At 36.9% G+C, this 17,766-nt stretch overlaps 1 protein-coding gene across 2 annotated transcripts in view; it reads left to right on the forward strand.

Annotated features, from left to right (window-relative positions):
• ppp2r3b (protein phosphatase 2, regulatory subunit B'', beta) overlaps positions 1–17,766 on the forward strand; it is a 149,170-nt gene that overhangs the window by 106,622 nt on the left and 24,782 nt on the right. For both annotated transcript variants that reach the window (XM_028799997.2, XM_028799998.2), the window contains one exon: positions 13,061–13,163. In XM_028799997.2, the coding sequence (XP_028655830.1) occupies positions 13,061–13,163 (103 nt within the window). The remainder of the gene's footprint in view (positions 1–13,060; positions 13,164–17,766) is intronic.

Genomic DNA, 17,766 nt, shown 5'->3' on the forward strand with positions numbered 1-17,766 from the left:
TCAGTGTCAGGTGCCCTTTCAATGTAATAGGAACCAAAGCATATAGAGAAGTGTGCGCATTGCAACAGGTACACATGTTGTAAATGTAGGAAGGATGGGTCCTTGTGTGTGTGTGAACTGTTAACATTTGAATGTGATGATTGCATATAGCGCTGAACTGACCTCTCTGTACTATTGTTGCGTTTGCATGTCCTGGAGTACAAAAGAAACAGCAACATGTAGGGACTGGCAAGATCAGGGGAAAAAAAACATGCGGTGTTATGAATATGAATAATGTGAATAATATTACATCCATGCCACAATGTTTTCCGAAATGTACTATACAGGTCATAAAATGAATAATTCCAAATATCATATATATCTATGTCTGGTTTTTTTTATATATGAGATATGAAGAAGGCAGATTCACTAGCGTTTGTGTGTCAGCTTTTATCCCTCCAGACTGGAGAATGTCTAGTTCCATTGCCTCAAAACACCACTCACATCTACAGTTACTCCCAGTTTCAAATAAAAACCAATAGCGTCAGATCCCTATGGCGGTAGTATGTATCACGATCGTGAGTGAGAGAATAAAAGTGAAAAAAAAATGTAACTTTCACAATTCCTATAAATGTACACAGTCTGTTACAGATGCAAACCAAATGTATGTGTGTACTGTATAATATTAACAATAAGAACAGTTCACTACTGAAAACGGCAAATACAGGAGGCAGCTGGGATCAAACCGGGGACTCTTGATTACAAGTCAGCAAATCTTACCACTACGCCACGGAAGCTGTTGTATCGTCCTTGAACCTTTTGTGAAAATGTTTATTTGATCTTTGGACTTCAGGCTTCACACATTATATAGTTTATGCAAACATTTTGTCGTTTACTACTAAAATATGACAAACGTTTCTGTTTTAACAATGTGTTTACACAGATTATTATAGAAATGCATGTGTTCCAAATGACGATCTATTATTTCCACTCTAGCACTTCACTCCCAGATAATCAATCAAGGCCTGAGCTGGGAGAAGTTTGTGCACGGTCTGCGGTGGTGGGGGATGGAATAGCAGGCTGCTTGCTGCTTTGTCTTAATCGGAACATTTACAGGACAAAAGACGCTGAGGGAGAGGTGCGAATGGATTTAAGGTGGGCCAGATCTACGAGTATTTTCGTAGGGTCTGGTAATTCTAGTGTTAAGAGCTATTTATATTGATTTGCATATTCAAAGAGGTGTAATTCTGTGAGGAGTTGGGGAGTGGCAGCAGGCGCGTGCACGTGCGTTACTTTTCATGCTGACCGGGATTTATGTAGCCGAAGAACGTGGAAGTTGGCGAACGCACAGATTTATGCATCTGGATTTTTTTGTGCTTTCGCACATTTCCCTTTTGTCCATATGCCATGTTTTAGTGTGAATTCTATGCACGGTGTTATGCATGAGGCCCCAGGACCACACAATATTTGTCCTCCAGTCAAGGTTAGTAAATGAAAGTTGTCTGTTTTGCTAATGATGATAGAAGCTAACAATTCAAAATTAAAATGTTAATTTTGAAAGACGTGCAAAAAATACATCTGTGAAATACAGCAATATTGTACGGCATGTCTGGAGTAGTCTAATGTTGAAACTAGTAGTAAATAGACAGCCATTCTTTTACATTTGAATGTCTGTGTTTGCATTCGGATAAAACATTTTAAAAAATACATACAGTATAATATGGAGGAAAAACCTGAAGATTTTTATAACGTAACATTGTTGTTTCGTTTGGAGACACTCTTGAGTCTATACAGGTATATGCTTCACAAGTATATGCTTCACAATTTATATGAAACAATAGATGGCTAGTCCCATTAATTTTTCTGACCTCCAGTAGTAAAAATAAACATAGCTGAAGAAAAGATATTTTACCTAGATTTCTAGTATGCAGTACAGGCAGTCTTCTCAGATCTGCTTTGTCTTTCATTGTGTCCCTTTTATGCACATAAAGAATCCCATTTTTGTGAAAGGCTATGTTTTAAGTGTTATCTTTGTTTGCGTTTTCACATGCATCTTTTAAATAACAGTGCATGAGTCTTAAGCATTTTATGCTTTACAGCAGTCCGCAAGGAAAATAGTAAAAATTGTAATGACAATATAAAAAAGAAAGCATGAAAGATGCAAATACATGCAGCACCTAGTATTTTTAACCCATGTTCAAACATATACTTATTTTTAATATCAGTATTTAAACTTTTTTGCTGCTTTTACATGCCTATTGTAGTATCTGTTTAAATAACACACACAAAGAGAGATGTAATCATACATGACCGTCATTATTTCTTGGGATCTAGTATGGCTGCAGCCAAGTACAGTCCACATCACTAGAGATTTTCTGATCGATCGGCCGGCCACCAATCTAATTGGCCAGTTTTCACTAACAAAGACTCAATTGGTGAACACTACATTGATCAAGCACAAAAAAAACAATCTTTTGAGCCCCTGCTTTTCTAAGCTTTATGGTAATTTAATTGCACTGCTCTTATGTTAGGTATTATGGTAATTGAGCCTGTGTGCATCTTTTTTTTTTTTCTTTTTTTTTTTTTCAGTAAACTTCTTCAGGTGTAAACAAAGCAAGTCAAGCCTTGTTTTATCAAGAGAGCAAGAAATGATTAGATTATTAGCCTTTACATTAAAGAATGTAGAGTAATAAACCGAGAAAAGGGAATTTAAGAAATCTTCCAGTCCAATTAGACAAATGGCATGAAAAGCTATTTTAATGAATTCAGACCGGTTTTTATTTTTTCCTTTGAATTAAAATGGACACTAATTAGACTTGGAGAAATGGTGAAAACTACTTTTTTTTAGTAAGCCTTGTTTGTACATTACTGAAAAAATTAAACAATATGAAAACTTGTAATTATGAGAAGCATTTTATTTTCTTTTATGCCGTATGTATTATAGATAAATATTTTTGTACACGTTTTATTAATGTTGTAGGAAAAAATACACACAAATGAGAACAGTTGGGGCAAACGTGGGTTATTAACGTGTTAAAAAGAAGAGAAAATGTTATTGACGTGAGTCTCCAAACAGACCACCTTAAGATGGTGGAGCTTCCTGTGATGAGGAAATTCCGGCAGGAAGACTGTGATGTCAAGGGTGCCCTAAATCTTCCTGTTGGCAGACTGAGGAAGAGATGAAGCTTTAGTCCACAGTGCCCTCTTATTTTCTGGTGGGAAATTACCATTACCATTACCTGAGCCTTTAAGCTGCCTACAATGCACATGCATGTGAGAGTATGTATTTTAAGGGAATTTTATTTATTTTAGTATTTTTATGGTCGAATGCTTTACAAAAATCAGTGTTCGACTCAGATGTTTGAGCTGCCCTGAGGGACATCCTGAGACTTAGCGGGATCCCCTCAAGGTTGCTGGATATCATGGCTGTTCTGTACACTGGTACTGTGAGTGTTGGGCAGAGTGGAGGCAGAACCTGTGCATTTTCCCAGCTGATTCTGGGGTTTATCAGGGGTATGTTTTTGCTCCTTCTCTGTTCAATGCTTGCATGGACTAGGTGTTGGGCAAGGTTGTGGGGTCTAGCGCTCTGGGGCTGGTGGTGAAGAAAAATTCACCAATACTGACTTTGCTGATGATGCTGTGATCTTCTAGTAGTCAATGGAGGCTCTGATTGGGGCTCTTAAAAGATTAAGCGAGAAATCTGAATGTCTGGGCTTGCAAGTGTGATAAAAACCAAGATCCAGGCCTTTAATGACCTCATGGGCACAGCCATCAACAGTGTGTCTGTCTGTGAAGGGAATGTTGACCTCATCAAAAGATTTACTTACCTCTGCAGTGACATTCTTGTCTCTGGTGACTCTTCCTATGAAGTCAGTAGATGGATTGGAAGATCATGGGGGGAGGTCATGAGGGTTGCTGGAAAGGGGTGTGTGGCGCTCCCGATATCAATGCAAAAGGACAAAGGTCCAAATCTTTTTAAAGTCCTGGTACTTCCACGCTTGCTATATGGTTGCGAGACATGGACGCTGTCCAGTGACCTGAGATGAAGACTGGACTCCTTCGGTACTGTGGCTCTTTGGAGAACCCTTGGGTACCACTGGTTTGATTTTGTGTCGAATGAGCGGTTGCTCATGGTGTCCCGAATGAGGCACGTTATCCGGAATTGTGAGGGAGCATTAGTTAAAGCACTATGGCCATGTGGCGTGATTCTCTGAGGGTGATCTGTCTCACAGGATCCTCATTGAAGACTCGAGTGGCTGGACCAGGCCAAGGGGATACTCTCATAACACCTGGCTGCGGCAGATAGATGGTCTTTTCCAGAGGTTGGGACTGGACCGCGTATCTGCCAGGGGTGTTGCCAACCAGGATCACTAGGTGTTTTGTTGTGTGGTGGGTGTGGCAACGAGCTGTTCCAGTATATGCTCCCTGACCTGACCTTTTATGGTCACTGAATAGTAAGCATATAGAATTTCATTGTATTAATAAAAAATGAACAGTTAACACCATTATAAACATATGACATTATATTTAATATAATATAATACAAAAGGGCAAAAATTACAAAGGTTTTTTTTCCAGTAGTTCTTGTTTATTTGCTTTCACAATGGCCGGCAGGTCATACACCACTGAATATTCAGGGAAGTTACATTTCTTTGCTAGGAGGCTGTCAGTCACATAATGCATACAATTCCATCTTGTTTGCACATACAGCTACAGATGTTTATGTAGCATGTTTTCTTTTAGAAATGTAATGGATGTTTTGAGTTTTTAAAGTGACAGGTCATTTCTCTGTAGATAGTATGGGCATCACTAATGTTGTCCTCATGTTACCTTAACACAGGACTTTTTTTTACTTCTCTTTTACAGTATATCAGTGTAACAACAAGCATTCTTATGATATTTATGGTTAGATCTGTGAGACAATCAGATCATTTTTTTTCAACTATTCAATCCAGAATTTTTTGCTGGCACCAGCCAGACACAGACTCCTTCAGATCAGTGTCATGTCTAGAGCAAACAAAGCATGCAGAGAAGCTTGCAAACACACACACAAAATGCGACAAACTGAGATTATATTCTCCTCCTTGTTCTTTTTGATTATTTCAGTTAGTGAATTCTAAATTAATAAGATCAGCCTTTAAGAATTTCTGTTAGTTTTAATTGGAGACACAGTCCTGCTTTGTAGTGTACTTGCTTTTTAACCCTCTTAATGCTATCTAATATTTGTTTGTTTTCTGCTACTTTGATTTAACTTGCCATAGATTCTTCATACTTCACACAAAATTCATGTTTCATATCAAAATTAAGAGCCAACATTTCTCCTTCAGAATTTTTACATCAGGACAAGGAATTATGTTGTGTACATTCTATAAGTTAGCTACATTTTTACAAAAAAAAATAAACCGTGAAGGTTATTCTTACTATACTATGTGTTGAATAAGCTTCCACACACCATAAAAATAACATTGAATGTGTAAGAAACAACTAAAAAGCTCTTTCAAATGTTTACAGCTAATATGAATAATTTTTACATTTCTTTTGATAACTACAAATGCCACTGTAGTAGGATGGATAGGAAGGTTAAAATCTTGATTGTTCATGATCAGTTTGTTACAGAATAACATTTGACTGGCTCTTTCAGAAGTTGGTATTCTGTTTTTTTTAGTTGTCTTTTTTGCAAAAGGTCTTCCTGTGGCTTTGATATGAAAACTTGCTATCGAATCGACAACAAACAGAGACTAAAAAACAGTTTTTGGCAATTAAAGTGGTAATAACTTTAAGGCAATCAAGGTTTGTTATAGCCTTAATACTAGATGCATTTGGCACCCAGAAATCTGTTCTTTTTTTATTTGATAAAAACCTATCTGCTGAATGAAGAAACAATTCATACCTATTGGAACTCAAATGAGTCTATCACTTAAAACGTGCTTTTGGCTGGGAATTTCAGAAATCTGACTGGATAATGACCTGCACATCACTTTTTTGATATGAAAACAGGCTCTTGAATAGAAGACAAATAAGCACACATCTGCAAACTCACAAAATGAAAGTGCTTTGTCTAACAATCACTGTGCCATGTGCATATAAAGTGTTCATTCATTTGATTGCTAAACTTGGCTCCTTTTTTACTGGATAATCATTTCTCTCTATTATAAAAAAAAATCCTGTCCTGGAAAGCAAATGCAAGGCCTACGATACATGATCATCTCGGAAGACATTTTAAAGACCCGCGAGACCAAGGAGACTTGCTACGGTGCGTCTCGCGGGGACCGTAAACATGAGACTTGGTGCCAAGAGATTGTCCCAGGGCCGTAACAAAAAGGACAGTGGCTGTACAGGCTTTAAAAAGATCGAAGGGCAGCCCCCCTGAACGCGAGCAGCGTTATACGTCCTGCAAGAAAGAATTCAACCGCGTCTGAGGCCAGAAATAAAAGACAGGTATTGCTTTTACAGTGTCACGTGAGACCAGGTGGTGAGCCATCATTTAAAACAAGTCAACAGACCTCTAAGCTAGTAGTTGTTGGATTGCTTTTGGAAGGCAAGCATCATGTACTCCCAGCTCTTAAAACAACATGCGACAGGCAGAAGAGGCAGCTAGCAAGCAGCAAAAAGACAGCAAATGATCCAAAGGCATATCCTTAGCGTACGTTCAGCCGCAACACCCTTCACAACACGAGTAGCATTATATGCCTGGCAAGAAAGAGATGTAACCATGCGCGGGGCAGGAAATAAAGAAACAAGTATTGTTTTTACAAAAGTTTTTAAAATAAAAGTGACAATAATGCATATGTAACAATTCCCAAGAAAATAACAATCTCTTTAAATTGTAGATTGCCAGCCTAAGGTAAAGTCATCCCTGATGAATTGTGGACATGGGAATGAGGGGTCCTTTCATTGGATTAGCGCTATTTCAGATGTGGAATGGTAAAATGGGGGAGGCAGCTTGATGAATGAGGTCTCCAGGACTTAAAACAAATCCAAATCATATTATGTGATATCATCTAATGTGAAATTCTACTCCGTACTTCTAGAATTTTTATTTTTATACTGTATTGAGGATTTATTCTGTTCTATGTATTGTATTGTATTGAACCCCTTCTTTTTGACACCCACTGCATGCCCAACCTACCTGGAAAGGGGTCTCTCTTTGAACTGCCTTTCCCAAGGTTTCTTCCATTTTTTCCCTACAAGGGGGTTTTTTTTTTTTGGGAATTTTTTCTGGTCTTCTTAGAGGGTCAAGGCTGGGGGGCTGTCAAGAGGCAGGGACTGTTAAAGCCCATTGCGGCACTTCTTGTGTGATTTTGGGCTATGCAAAAAATAAATTGTATTGTATATCCGGTAAACCAAACACAGGGGTTAGCCAGTGAAGCGAGCAGGGGGCGGAGCCCCCTAGTGTGTATTAAACACTATAGAGGTTTTTAGTCATCATTAAAAAAACTACCATTACTAGAAATGGACTGTACAGGCTGTAAAAATAATGGAGAGTGGTAGAAAAGTATAGACTATGACATTTCAATGGAACAGAGATGGAACTACAAGTGTAGCAGTAATTAAATTATTTTATTCTTTTTTTAAATTTTTTTTTTTATAATAAATATTCACCCGATACTGCATACCAGTTTTTCAAAACTGATAGGGTGGAGTTACAGAGGGTTAATATGACAGTACATGCGAGTTGCATGTTTTATATTAGTCTGTATTTTCCTGTAACCTTGTGAAAATCAACATGAACCCAACCACTCAATTTAAACACAGACTGAGAATTTTTTTTATAAGAATCTCAGTAGCTATGCAGTACACCCCCAAAATTCGCGGGGGTTATGTTCCCAGAGCACCCGCAAATTGTGAAAAACCATGACTTTTGGATGTGGTTAAAAAAAATGCCTTTTAAATGCCTTTTTTTATAGTTTCAACCCTAAATACAGTATGCCCCCAAAGCACTTTAATTTCGTTGCAAACTCGGCTTAATACATTAATACATTACCTTAATACATTACCTAAAAACGGAATGTAAAGGTAAACCCGTCTACTTTACAGTACTGTACTGCTATGTCTCCCGCGGTGCTAGAATGTAAAATACCGATGTTACCGCTATACATACTGTAATTCATGCAAGCGCGTTTTCTTTGGTATGCGCTGTCATTTTCTTTGTTATAAGTAGAGTAAATACATAATAATTTCATTTAATTAAAATACAGTAAAATGTACGGGTACTCACCAATGGTGAATGATATTGATGATGATGATGAAGTAGCTTTAAAACTTTAGTAGATATAAAACTCCCTGGGTGGCGCCTCTTCTTCAGGCGCTTCAGGAGGAGTTGTAACTTTGGACGGGTCTTCTTCTGGTGAGGTTTCGTGCTAGCTTTTCTTTATAGGTTTCAGGAACGTTGTGATAGGAAGTTGCTACATTGTCTCCTGTAGTGAACTGCTGGTATAATTTCCGTGCTTTCTCACGGATGATGTTACCATCTTCCTGCAGTCGGTGACCAACAGTGCCAAGGCAGGTTCCATCCTGACGATATTTTTATTCCTTACGGTCTTTTCCTTTTTGGCACTATCACAGAAACTTACAGATATGGTATTCCAGATCGCTGCTTCGTTCTTCTTTATGTAGCATACGGTGCTTTCATTAATGCCATAGTGGCGCGCTACAGCAGCCTAACTTTTTTGTTCCCGGAGCAAATCAACCTTCTCCTGGAGTGTTTTAAACTTCTTCTGGCTCTTAGACTCAGTTCCAGAAGCCTTAGAAGGTACAGAGCGGTTCGAGGACATTGTGTGCGTTTAAAAATAACAAAACAATAACAAAATGGAAAACACGAGGACACTCATTTGGAGACGCGTCACAAAGCAGTAGTTAATCATCAGCAAGGAGAAATGAATAATGCTCTCGGATTGGCTGCTTTCACCATCCCAAACCGCGGTGGTAAACCCACTCACCTACAGATGCGTTACAAAGCAGCAGTCAATCATCAGCAAGGAGAAATGAATAACGCTCTCGGATTGGCTACTTTCACCATCCCAAAACATCCCAGAACAGGAAGCAACCGCGTTTCCCTCAGCGGTTGCTTCCTGTTCTCTCTACAGCACAGTATTGCCACAATAAAAGCCATAAAAAATTGCGGAGGATATTTGCGCTTTCCACTAACAATTAATAGTTAGATTCTAAGAAAAAATCCGCGAACGACTGAGTCCACAAATCCTGAACCGTGACTTCACGGGGGTCTACTGTACTACTATGTGAGGTCATCAGTTGAACTGTACAAGTACCACTAAAATTTGTTCCTTATACATTTCCACAGATGGTGCTCTGTCAATGTTAGAACTGCTTCATTGATTTTTATATCTATACACAATTTAAAAAAGAAACAATAAACTGATGTTTATATCAGGTATATAGATATTGACATAATCTATGAATCCTTGACCCCCCCCACTCCAAACTCGGTGACATTTAAAACACACACACACACAGATTTTTGTATTAATTATAAAAAAATACTTGATTCACTTAGTACAGTTTTCAGGATCAATGGAAATCAGAAGCCAAAACAAGGAGAAGAGTGCCAGTCCATAGAAATACACACTCATTAACACACCCACACTCATACTAGGTCAGTTTGAGTTACGATTTAGCCTACCATGCTTATCTTATAATGTAGGAGAAAACAATGAACACACACACAGGGTCAGCACGCATGGGACCACACAGACAATTTCTAGGCTAAAATTTGAACCAAGGACTATGGAGCTGTGAGGCAGCAATGCTAAGGATTGTATCTTCTTCTTCTTCTTCTTGTTCTTTCAGTTGCTCCCTTAAGGGATCGCCACAGTGGATCGTCTTTTTCCATATCTTCCTGTCCTCTGTATCTTGCTCCGTTACACCCACCACCTTCATGTCCTCTCACACCACATACATAAACCTCCTCTTGGTCCTTCCTCTTTTCCTCTTACCTAGCAGCTTCATCCTTAACACCTTATCCCAATATACCCAGCATCTCTTCTCTGCACATGTCCACACCAGCACAATCTTGCCCTTCTGACTTTGTCTCTCAACCGTCCAACCTGAGCTGACCCTCTAATGTGCTGTTTTCTAATTCTGTCCATCCTTGTCACACTCAGTGCAAATCTTAACATCTTTACTCTGCCACCTCCAGCTCTTTCTACTGTTGTTTGGTCAGTGCAACCAACTTCTACCCATATAACATAGCTGGTCTCACTACCATCTTGTAGACCTTCCTTTTTCCTGTTCTTGAATATGAACTTTACTGTGCTCCTAGTGATTGATTGCATCCTTTGAAATTTTTTGTATCCATCTCCTGACTTGTACCTGTCCACAACTTTATCCCTGAGATCTTTTGACATTGCCTTGCCACCCATATGTGATAATTTGCTTTCAGTTGCAGTTCCAAGCACTGGAATGCTCTAGGAATAGATGTTTTATGCTAATCAGTTATTACCACTGATCACAGGTAGAAGCCAATTAGCTTGTAGTACAATGGAGAAAGTGATTAGCTACACCGGATTGATTTTACAAGTACTTTATACTTGCGGGGGGGTCTGGGGGGTTGGGTTGGGGATTGGAGGGGGGATTCTTAACCATCTCAGTGATTCTAGTTTTTTTAATTTTTTCTGAACTGTTGATATTATGTCCTTCTCTTCGCTGTTATAAGTTGCATTGAGTAAATACAGCTGGAAAAATATTTTGTGTGTGTGTGTTTTCATTTTAGACTGCAAAGCTACAATATGTGAATATTTTAAAGGGGAGGGTGCATGATTCTTTTCTATATCCACTGTAAATGAATATTATAACCTGCATAAATTTAATCAGTTCCATGCTCCCTTTTCCCTTTCCTAGTAAATACTGGACCAATCTGTCCTTACTTGTTTTTTCCATGGTAGACCCAGTGGAGGCTTAGAGTATTTGTCATATTTGTAGTTGAATCTTCTTGCTAGATAGATAGATAGATAGATACTTTATTAATCCCAATGGGAAATTCACACTTGTACACTCTGTCCACTATGGGATTGAATTGCCCCTCTTGCACCCCCCTATGTTTTCTAACGTAGGGCTTTATAAATTCCCATCTCTAAAAGCTACTTTTCTTTATATTTCTCCTTTTTTATTTCTGTATCTAGCTCAGATCAGTTCTAACTCTCTTCTAATATGTTCTGTTTTTTTTCCCCCTCATTTCCTCTTCCCTCTTAATCAGTGTCTTCTCTGTATGCAGAGGTACACAAAGCCTTCTATAGACCAATTATTTTAAGTACAATATGTCAACAAGAACCTCCTCCTAATATCACCTTGTTAGGAGCACAATTTTCAAAAATATAATCTCATCATCTAGTCTTATTTTTAAAATAAACTATTTTACGCTGTGCATCATCTGTACATTACCTTCTGTTAGGATTTTTACTATGATCTTTCTCCAGATCCTTCTGCAGTTTTGCCTCTCAAGCATTCCTGGTACATTTGATATTGCCCTTCTCTATACTGGTCTCATGTTTACTTCTCTTTCTTCAACTCTGACCTCAAACATTCCTATTTTCTCTTAAGAAACGGTGCTGTTTTTGGTTTTCTTATTTGTTTTGTTTTTCTCTTCAGCATAATACTACTTGAAATTACATTTCTATATTTAAGCCAAAACTTGGACATCAATGTTTGCTGATAGTGTTCTGTTTTCAACTATTTAATAAAAATTTTATCAAAAAGTAATGAGAAGTCAAGCATAATGAACACAGTACAACACCCTACTACTATAATTGAGTAGTGAGTTTTGTGTATTTTGCATAAACTATATTCTCAATTAAGTTATGGGTAAGGGATTTGTAATAAAATGAATGTCAAATTTGTCCCCATGTTTTTTGCTTGGTAATGTCCCATTAAAGTCTTGGATTACTGCTGGCTTGACAGGCAGACCACAGTTTGTGGGCCTTATAGGACTTTGGATCAAAATGGTGGACCTTCAACACAAAGGCCAACAATGGACTGCCTTAGTTCCCTTTTTTGTTTGCCATATGAGTTTAAGCCTTTAAACACTTTTCTGAGACATGTCATCTGCAGGTGTTCTAAGTGATAGGGAGAAAAATTTGTGGACATTAGGTGGAACATACAGACTTGGTGCAAGATGAACAACAACCTGTGATTCAACGTTAGCAGAACAAAAAGGATGCAGGTGGACCTCATGAAGAGTAGTCTTTACCTGACTCTGGTCTTTATCTAGGAAAATGAAGTAGTTGTGGTTCAAGTATTTATGTACCTGGGGGTGTATATGTAGAGAAATATGGATTGGGCTGCAATCACAGAAGCAATCTGCAAAAAGTACCTATACTTCTTTGTCGTGGTTGGAATGTTTCTATATATATTCCGTCTTTATATTATTGCAAGTACTGTGTATTCATTTACATAGGAAGATGGTGGAGTAGTATGAGGTTAGATTATACTCGGCTTAATAATGCTTAATAATTTAATCAGGAAAGCTATGGTCTGGGCACTGTCGTGGAGTTCCTGGAGGCTGCAACAGAAACAAGGATGTTAACTAAACTTCTAAATATCAATAATAATGCTTAACCCCTTTAGCATGACATGCAGGGCAACATACAGAGCACTGTCAGAAGAAGGGCAATTGTACTCATAGTCCTCTATGAGAAGCTATCCAAGGTCTTTTTCTGCGTGGCTGCTGTTAGAAATTTAATAATTTCCCATTTCTCAGTCTTTTTCCTGCCTTTTTGCATATGTTAATTTTAGACTATGGACTTTTGTTTCATTGCACTGCTTGGTGTTGAGTGAATTCTGTGCAGTTTGTGTTTTAGCTGCTGTAATACTGCATTTATTCTTTGAGAGCAATAATATATATGTCTGACACTGAATTACTATTGAACTTAAAAATTGTTGAATTTTATTATTATTGAAGTTGGAACTGAAATTTATAAATAAAATATTAAAGCAAATTTTATCCATATACTCTGATTATCTTATATTATGAATATGTTGTAATTCATGTTTCATGTTTATCTGTATTTTATGGGTATTTCATAAGTGACATCTTAATATTGAAGTACTGCTTTCAATTATTGTGCAGGACAATCCAGACATGCCACGATGATGCTGCAAGATTTGTTCACCTTTTGGCGAAACCATGCTGTCTCTACCTAGAACAAGAAGATTTTATACCATTTCTTCAGGTATATTTGTTTCTCTGCTAATTTGTATTTCTTCACAATAGATAGGTATGTGGCTATAGGTTAGGTTAAGGAACCATAAACCAAATAGATAAAACAAATATTAAAGATTAAAAAAAAAAAAAAAAAAAAAAAAAACAGAATAAATTTTTTAAATTGTGGTATAAAAATATCATGCAGTATATATAACCAAAGAGGTTCAGGTACCTTTATGAAATATTCCCACATGTAGTACTTTTGTGTGACTGTACTTTGTAGCAATCCCTGTGTAAATTGTCTGTATATTAATTTGTATGTAGTGTGTAAAGTGACGTACACTTAGGCCAGTGGTTTTTAATCTCTGTATGGCTGTATGTTTTTGTTCCAAGCAACTTCTGTTTTAAATCGGACACCTCGCCTAATTACTGTATGCACCTGTTATTTCCCACTGTCTGTTTTTGTTTGGATGTTAATGTGGAAAACATGTATTATCTTTTTTCCTAATCTCGAATTTGAAACCAGTGTAATCTTTTGCATTCTCAATTACTAAAAATTACTCCAACATCAGCAGTCAAAATTCCTTGAAAATCTGTCACATTTTCTCTGGGAGTGAGCCACAGTGGGGATCCCGGTATTTGCTATATTCACACTAAGAAATTATTAATAATTGACAAAATTAACACAAATATGTGTTCACTTATGAGATGAATTTCTTTGCTTGTAAATCCTTTCATTAATTTTATTTCTTAAACTATGAAGTGGTCTTTCAGATTGGACAGCAGGATTGGCTTTACCAACAGGGCTTGTTTTTAATTAAAAATTTTATTTTTTTACTATATACTTTTTAAGTTTGGAAAGCATTTTTTAAGTAGGAAATTTGACCGTATCTAATAAGACAGGGTTGGCTAACAACACAGATACTGTAAATTAATCTTTGGGATTTTATGCTTTGTTTTTAATTGGTTACATTCTAAAGTAAAACACATAATTACCACCTTACAGAGTTTAAAAACTACTTTATAACATTTAATTACCAATATAGAAGAGTTTTTAATTGTCAAGATTGTTACTTTTTGACTCCTTTGCAGGTTACTCTGTAAAGCACAAATTTGAAAAAGACAAAATTTTTCTTCTACTGTCACATTCACTTGATAAAACAATGTAACAGATTTTGTAGCTAGGCACGTAAATCGTAAGTTTAATTAATATGTTTATTGAAATAGAAGTGTCTTTCTTCATATTTATTTTTGCCACCACTGTGCATTTCTGTTTCTCCCAAGAGCTGTGAGCAGGATGGAAGTTTGTGCAGTTAAACATCCAGCTTATAAGCAACATTTCTAGTACTTTCATAATTGAAATGTTGATTTGTTTTTCTTTGCAGCATTTTAAAAGCAAAGTGTAGTTTTTATTTTATTACATTTGGAGAAACCTTGTAGTGAATGTTCCTTTAAAAGAGTTTCTCATTTTAGTATTAGCCCTATTCACAAAACAAATATTACTAAGAATTGTGCAATGTCAATGGAGACACCTGAATTAATTAAATATGATTAGAGCTAGAATATGATGCAGAGTTTGGGGGAAAACTACATAAAGTACAGATACTTCAACACTTAATGTGACAGCAGTTCTCAACATGCATTACTCTTTTTATGGACCTCCCCAGGTGGAGCATGCCTCAGAATGCTTTTATCCCTTTTCCTCCAAGGGCACAGTTCATTTTGTTTTAGTTAAACTTGTGCTTACTTAAAATCACTGCTTAGTTTCACCCAGATTCTCTTGTAGCATTTGCATTGGAGTTGCTGCTTTGGTTCCCATAGGTTGGTGATATTGGATAACCTAAACTCAGACCACTGAAGCTACAGTAAAGGACTGCCGAAAAACATGCCTTTTTTAACATATATATTTTGTGCCCTGGATGTTGTGCTGGGTTTGTACATGTATTTTTTGTACTGCTGTTTTAATTTCCTATTTAATTCAGCTTGCTTTTATAGAGCAACAATTATCATTTCTATGGATCACGTAAAAAAAAAAAAAAAAACTGCTCAAGCCTTCCTGTCCATGAAAACTGCAAAAGATGGGAGAAGATTTCAACATTCAATAGATTCTTCTTGCTTCCAGTGAATTCAGCTTATTGTCAAGAATAAATATATTATGTTTGCTTTACAAATGTAGGCACATATAGAGACAGAGACAGGAGGTAATTATTTGTCTTGTATCAGCTTCAGGATATCTGTGATAAGTCTTTTCCAAGTTCACAAAATACATGTAGACAGGACTGACATACTTGCACAGCTGCCCAGTTATTTGTAGAAGGGAAAACGTTGATCTGTTTGTTTCTTGTTAGTTGTCAGCCACATAAACTCACCTGCTATACTTGGCTTTGCCTTAGGTGAAACTGAAGCAATTTTATGAGTTCCTCAGTGTGTTTTTCAGCTTCTGTCAATTCACAATTAAGGTCAATATTTCTGACTTTATTTTTGCTGCTGTTGCTAAGCTAGGCACTGGCTTCTTGTGACCCTGTTATGGATAAAGCAGGTTGGTTAAAGAACTCTTGTAAGAGCTGGTCACATTTTATTATTATGATCATACTTATAAATGTACGAATGGATATGAAAATGAACATACTGAGGCTCCTTAATATATTTATGACTTGAGTTCCACAAATACCCATTTGCCATTACAGCTGTTGCAGTCTGCTGTTTCATTTATGTAATGAAGCACCACATTTCTGTTAACTGCTCTTTGTCTTCTTTTTCTCGGCAACTTAGTTTTATGTCACTTTCACAAGACTTTTTTTTATCAATGGTTCATTTACAATAAAAGCTACATTCCTATTACAGTTAATTATAAACATTTAAAACTGACCAAAATGTGTCATGGGAATGTTATATTCTTCTGCTGCTATGATACATCTCAGATTTTTCTTTTCATTCATACCATTTTTTTGATAATGTGAATTCTTTAGAGATTGCTCTACCCTATTTTGAGAAATTGCGGGATATCTACAGATATTTCAGTAATGTTTGCATTCCGACTGTTTAAAGTTGTAGTTTTTTTTTTTATATATATATAAAAGTTGTCACAAAATATATTATCTGTGTACAGCACTGTTCTGTGGAAAAAATATTTACTCCCTGATTATTACCTATTTTAGTTTATTTGCCACAGTGAGTGGCTTCACATCTTTCCACAAAATGTCATATTAGATGAAGGAACCAGAGTAAACATATAACACCATTTCTGAAATTGCTACTTAACCTACAGTATTTAAGTAGTAAAGTTATCAAACACCTCTATTTCCCATTTGAAAAAGTAATTTCCCCTTTAGTTACTCATTTAAACAACTGACCTAAGTTAATTGATAATAAGACTCAACTGACTGAGCACACTGCGGTGGGTTGGCACCCTGCCCAGAATTGTTTTCTGCCTTGTGCCCTGTGTTGGCTGGGATTGGCTCCAGCAGACCCCCGTGACTCTGTGTTCGGATTCAGCGGGTTAGAAAATGGATGGATGGATGGATGACTGAGCACATTCAGACCTGATTGCAGCCATCCATATTAAATCCATACCTTACCATATATTGACTTTTACCCTGACTTTGTAGTCATCACCACAAGATTTCTAGAAGAATACTATGGTTTGATTAAGGGAAATTTTACAAGAGATTAGGAAAAAAGTTGTTGAAACTCACCTATCAGGAAGTGGTTACAAAGCCATTTCTAAGTCTCTGTGATTTCATCACACCACAGTGAGAGCCATCATCTCTAAATGGAGAACATTTGGAACAGTGGTGAATTTTCTCAGGAAAGATTGGCCTGCTAAAATGATCCCAAAGGCACAGCAGAAACTCGTTCAACATGTCCAGAAGATCCCAGAAAAATATGTAGAACTGCAGTCCTATCCAGCCATCATCTAATGCCAATGTTCATGGCTACATGACAAAACTTAGGGAAAATTGGATTCATGGGAAAGTGGCAAAGTGGAAACCCCTGCTAGCCAGGATTACTATCAGTGCTTGTCTTGCATTTGCGAAGAAGAACCTTAATGATCTCCAAACCTTTTTGAATTCTCAGTGGACAGACTAGTCAAAAGTAGAACTCTTTTGATGATGCATGTCCCACTGTGTCTGGCATAAAGTTTGTAAAAGATTCAACAATAAGAACCATCATGCCTATGTTAAAATATGAGGTGGTAGTGGGATAATATGGGGCTACTTTTTATTTCAAGACCTGGAAGACTTGCCATTATTGAAGGAACCATGAATTTGGGGGTTTACCAGAATATTCTACAAGAAAGTCATCTGTTTGTGACCTGAAACTGAAGTGTAATTATACAGCAAGACAATGAGCAAAAACGCAATAGAATGTTTGTAGTTGAATGGCTCAGAAGAAACAACATTCGTTTGTTTATTTTATTTTTTTGATTTGATTTGATGGAGATAACATTGCAATCAAGTTGAATTTATACAACAAATTACTTCATAGTCAAACTAGGAAAAAAAATTGAAAAAAAAAAAAAAATGTTAAAGAAGAAAGCAGGGACAAAATGAGACAGAGCCCAACAAAGCAGATTCAATCAATATTTAAGTTTTAGAGTGGCCTAATCAAAGTCCTGATTCAAAACCACT

Source organism: Erpetoichthys calabaricus, chromosome 4, assembly GCF_900747795.2.
Source record: "Erpetoichthys calabaricus chromosome 4, fErpCal1.3, whole genome shotgun sequence".
In the NCBI taxonomy this organism is placed as follows: Eukaryota; Metazoa; Chordata; class Cladistia; order Polypteriformes; family Polypteridae; genus Erpetoichthys; species Erpetoichthys calabaricus.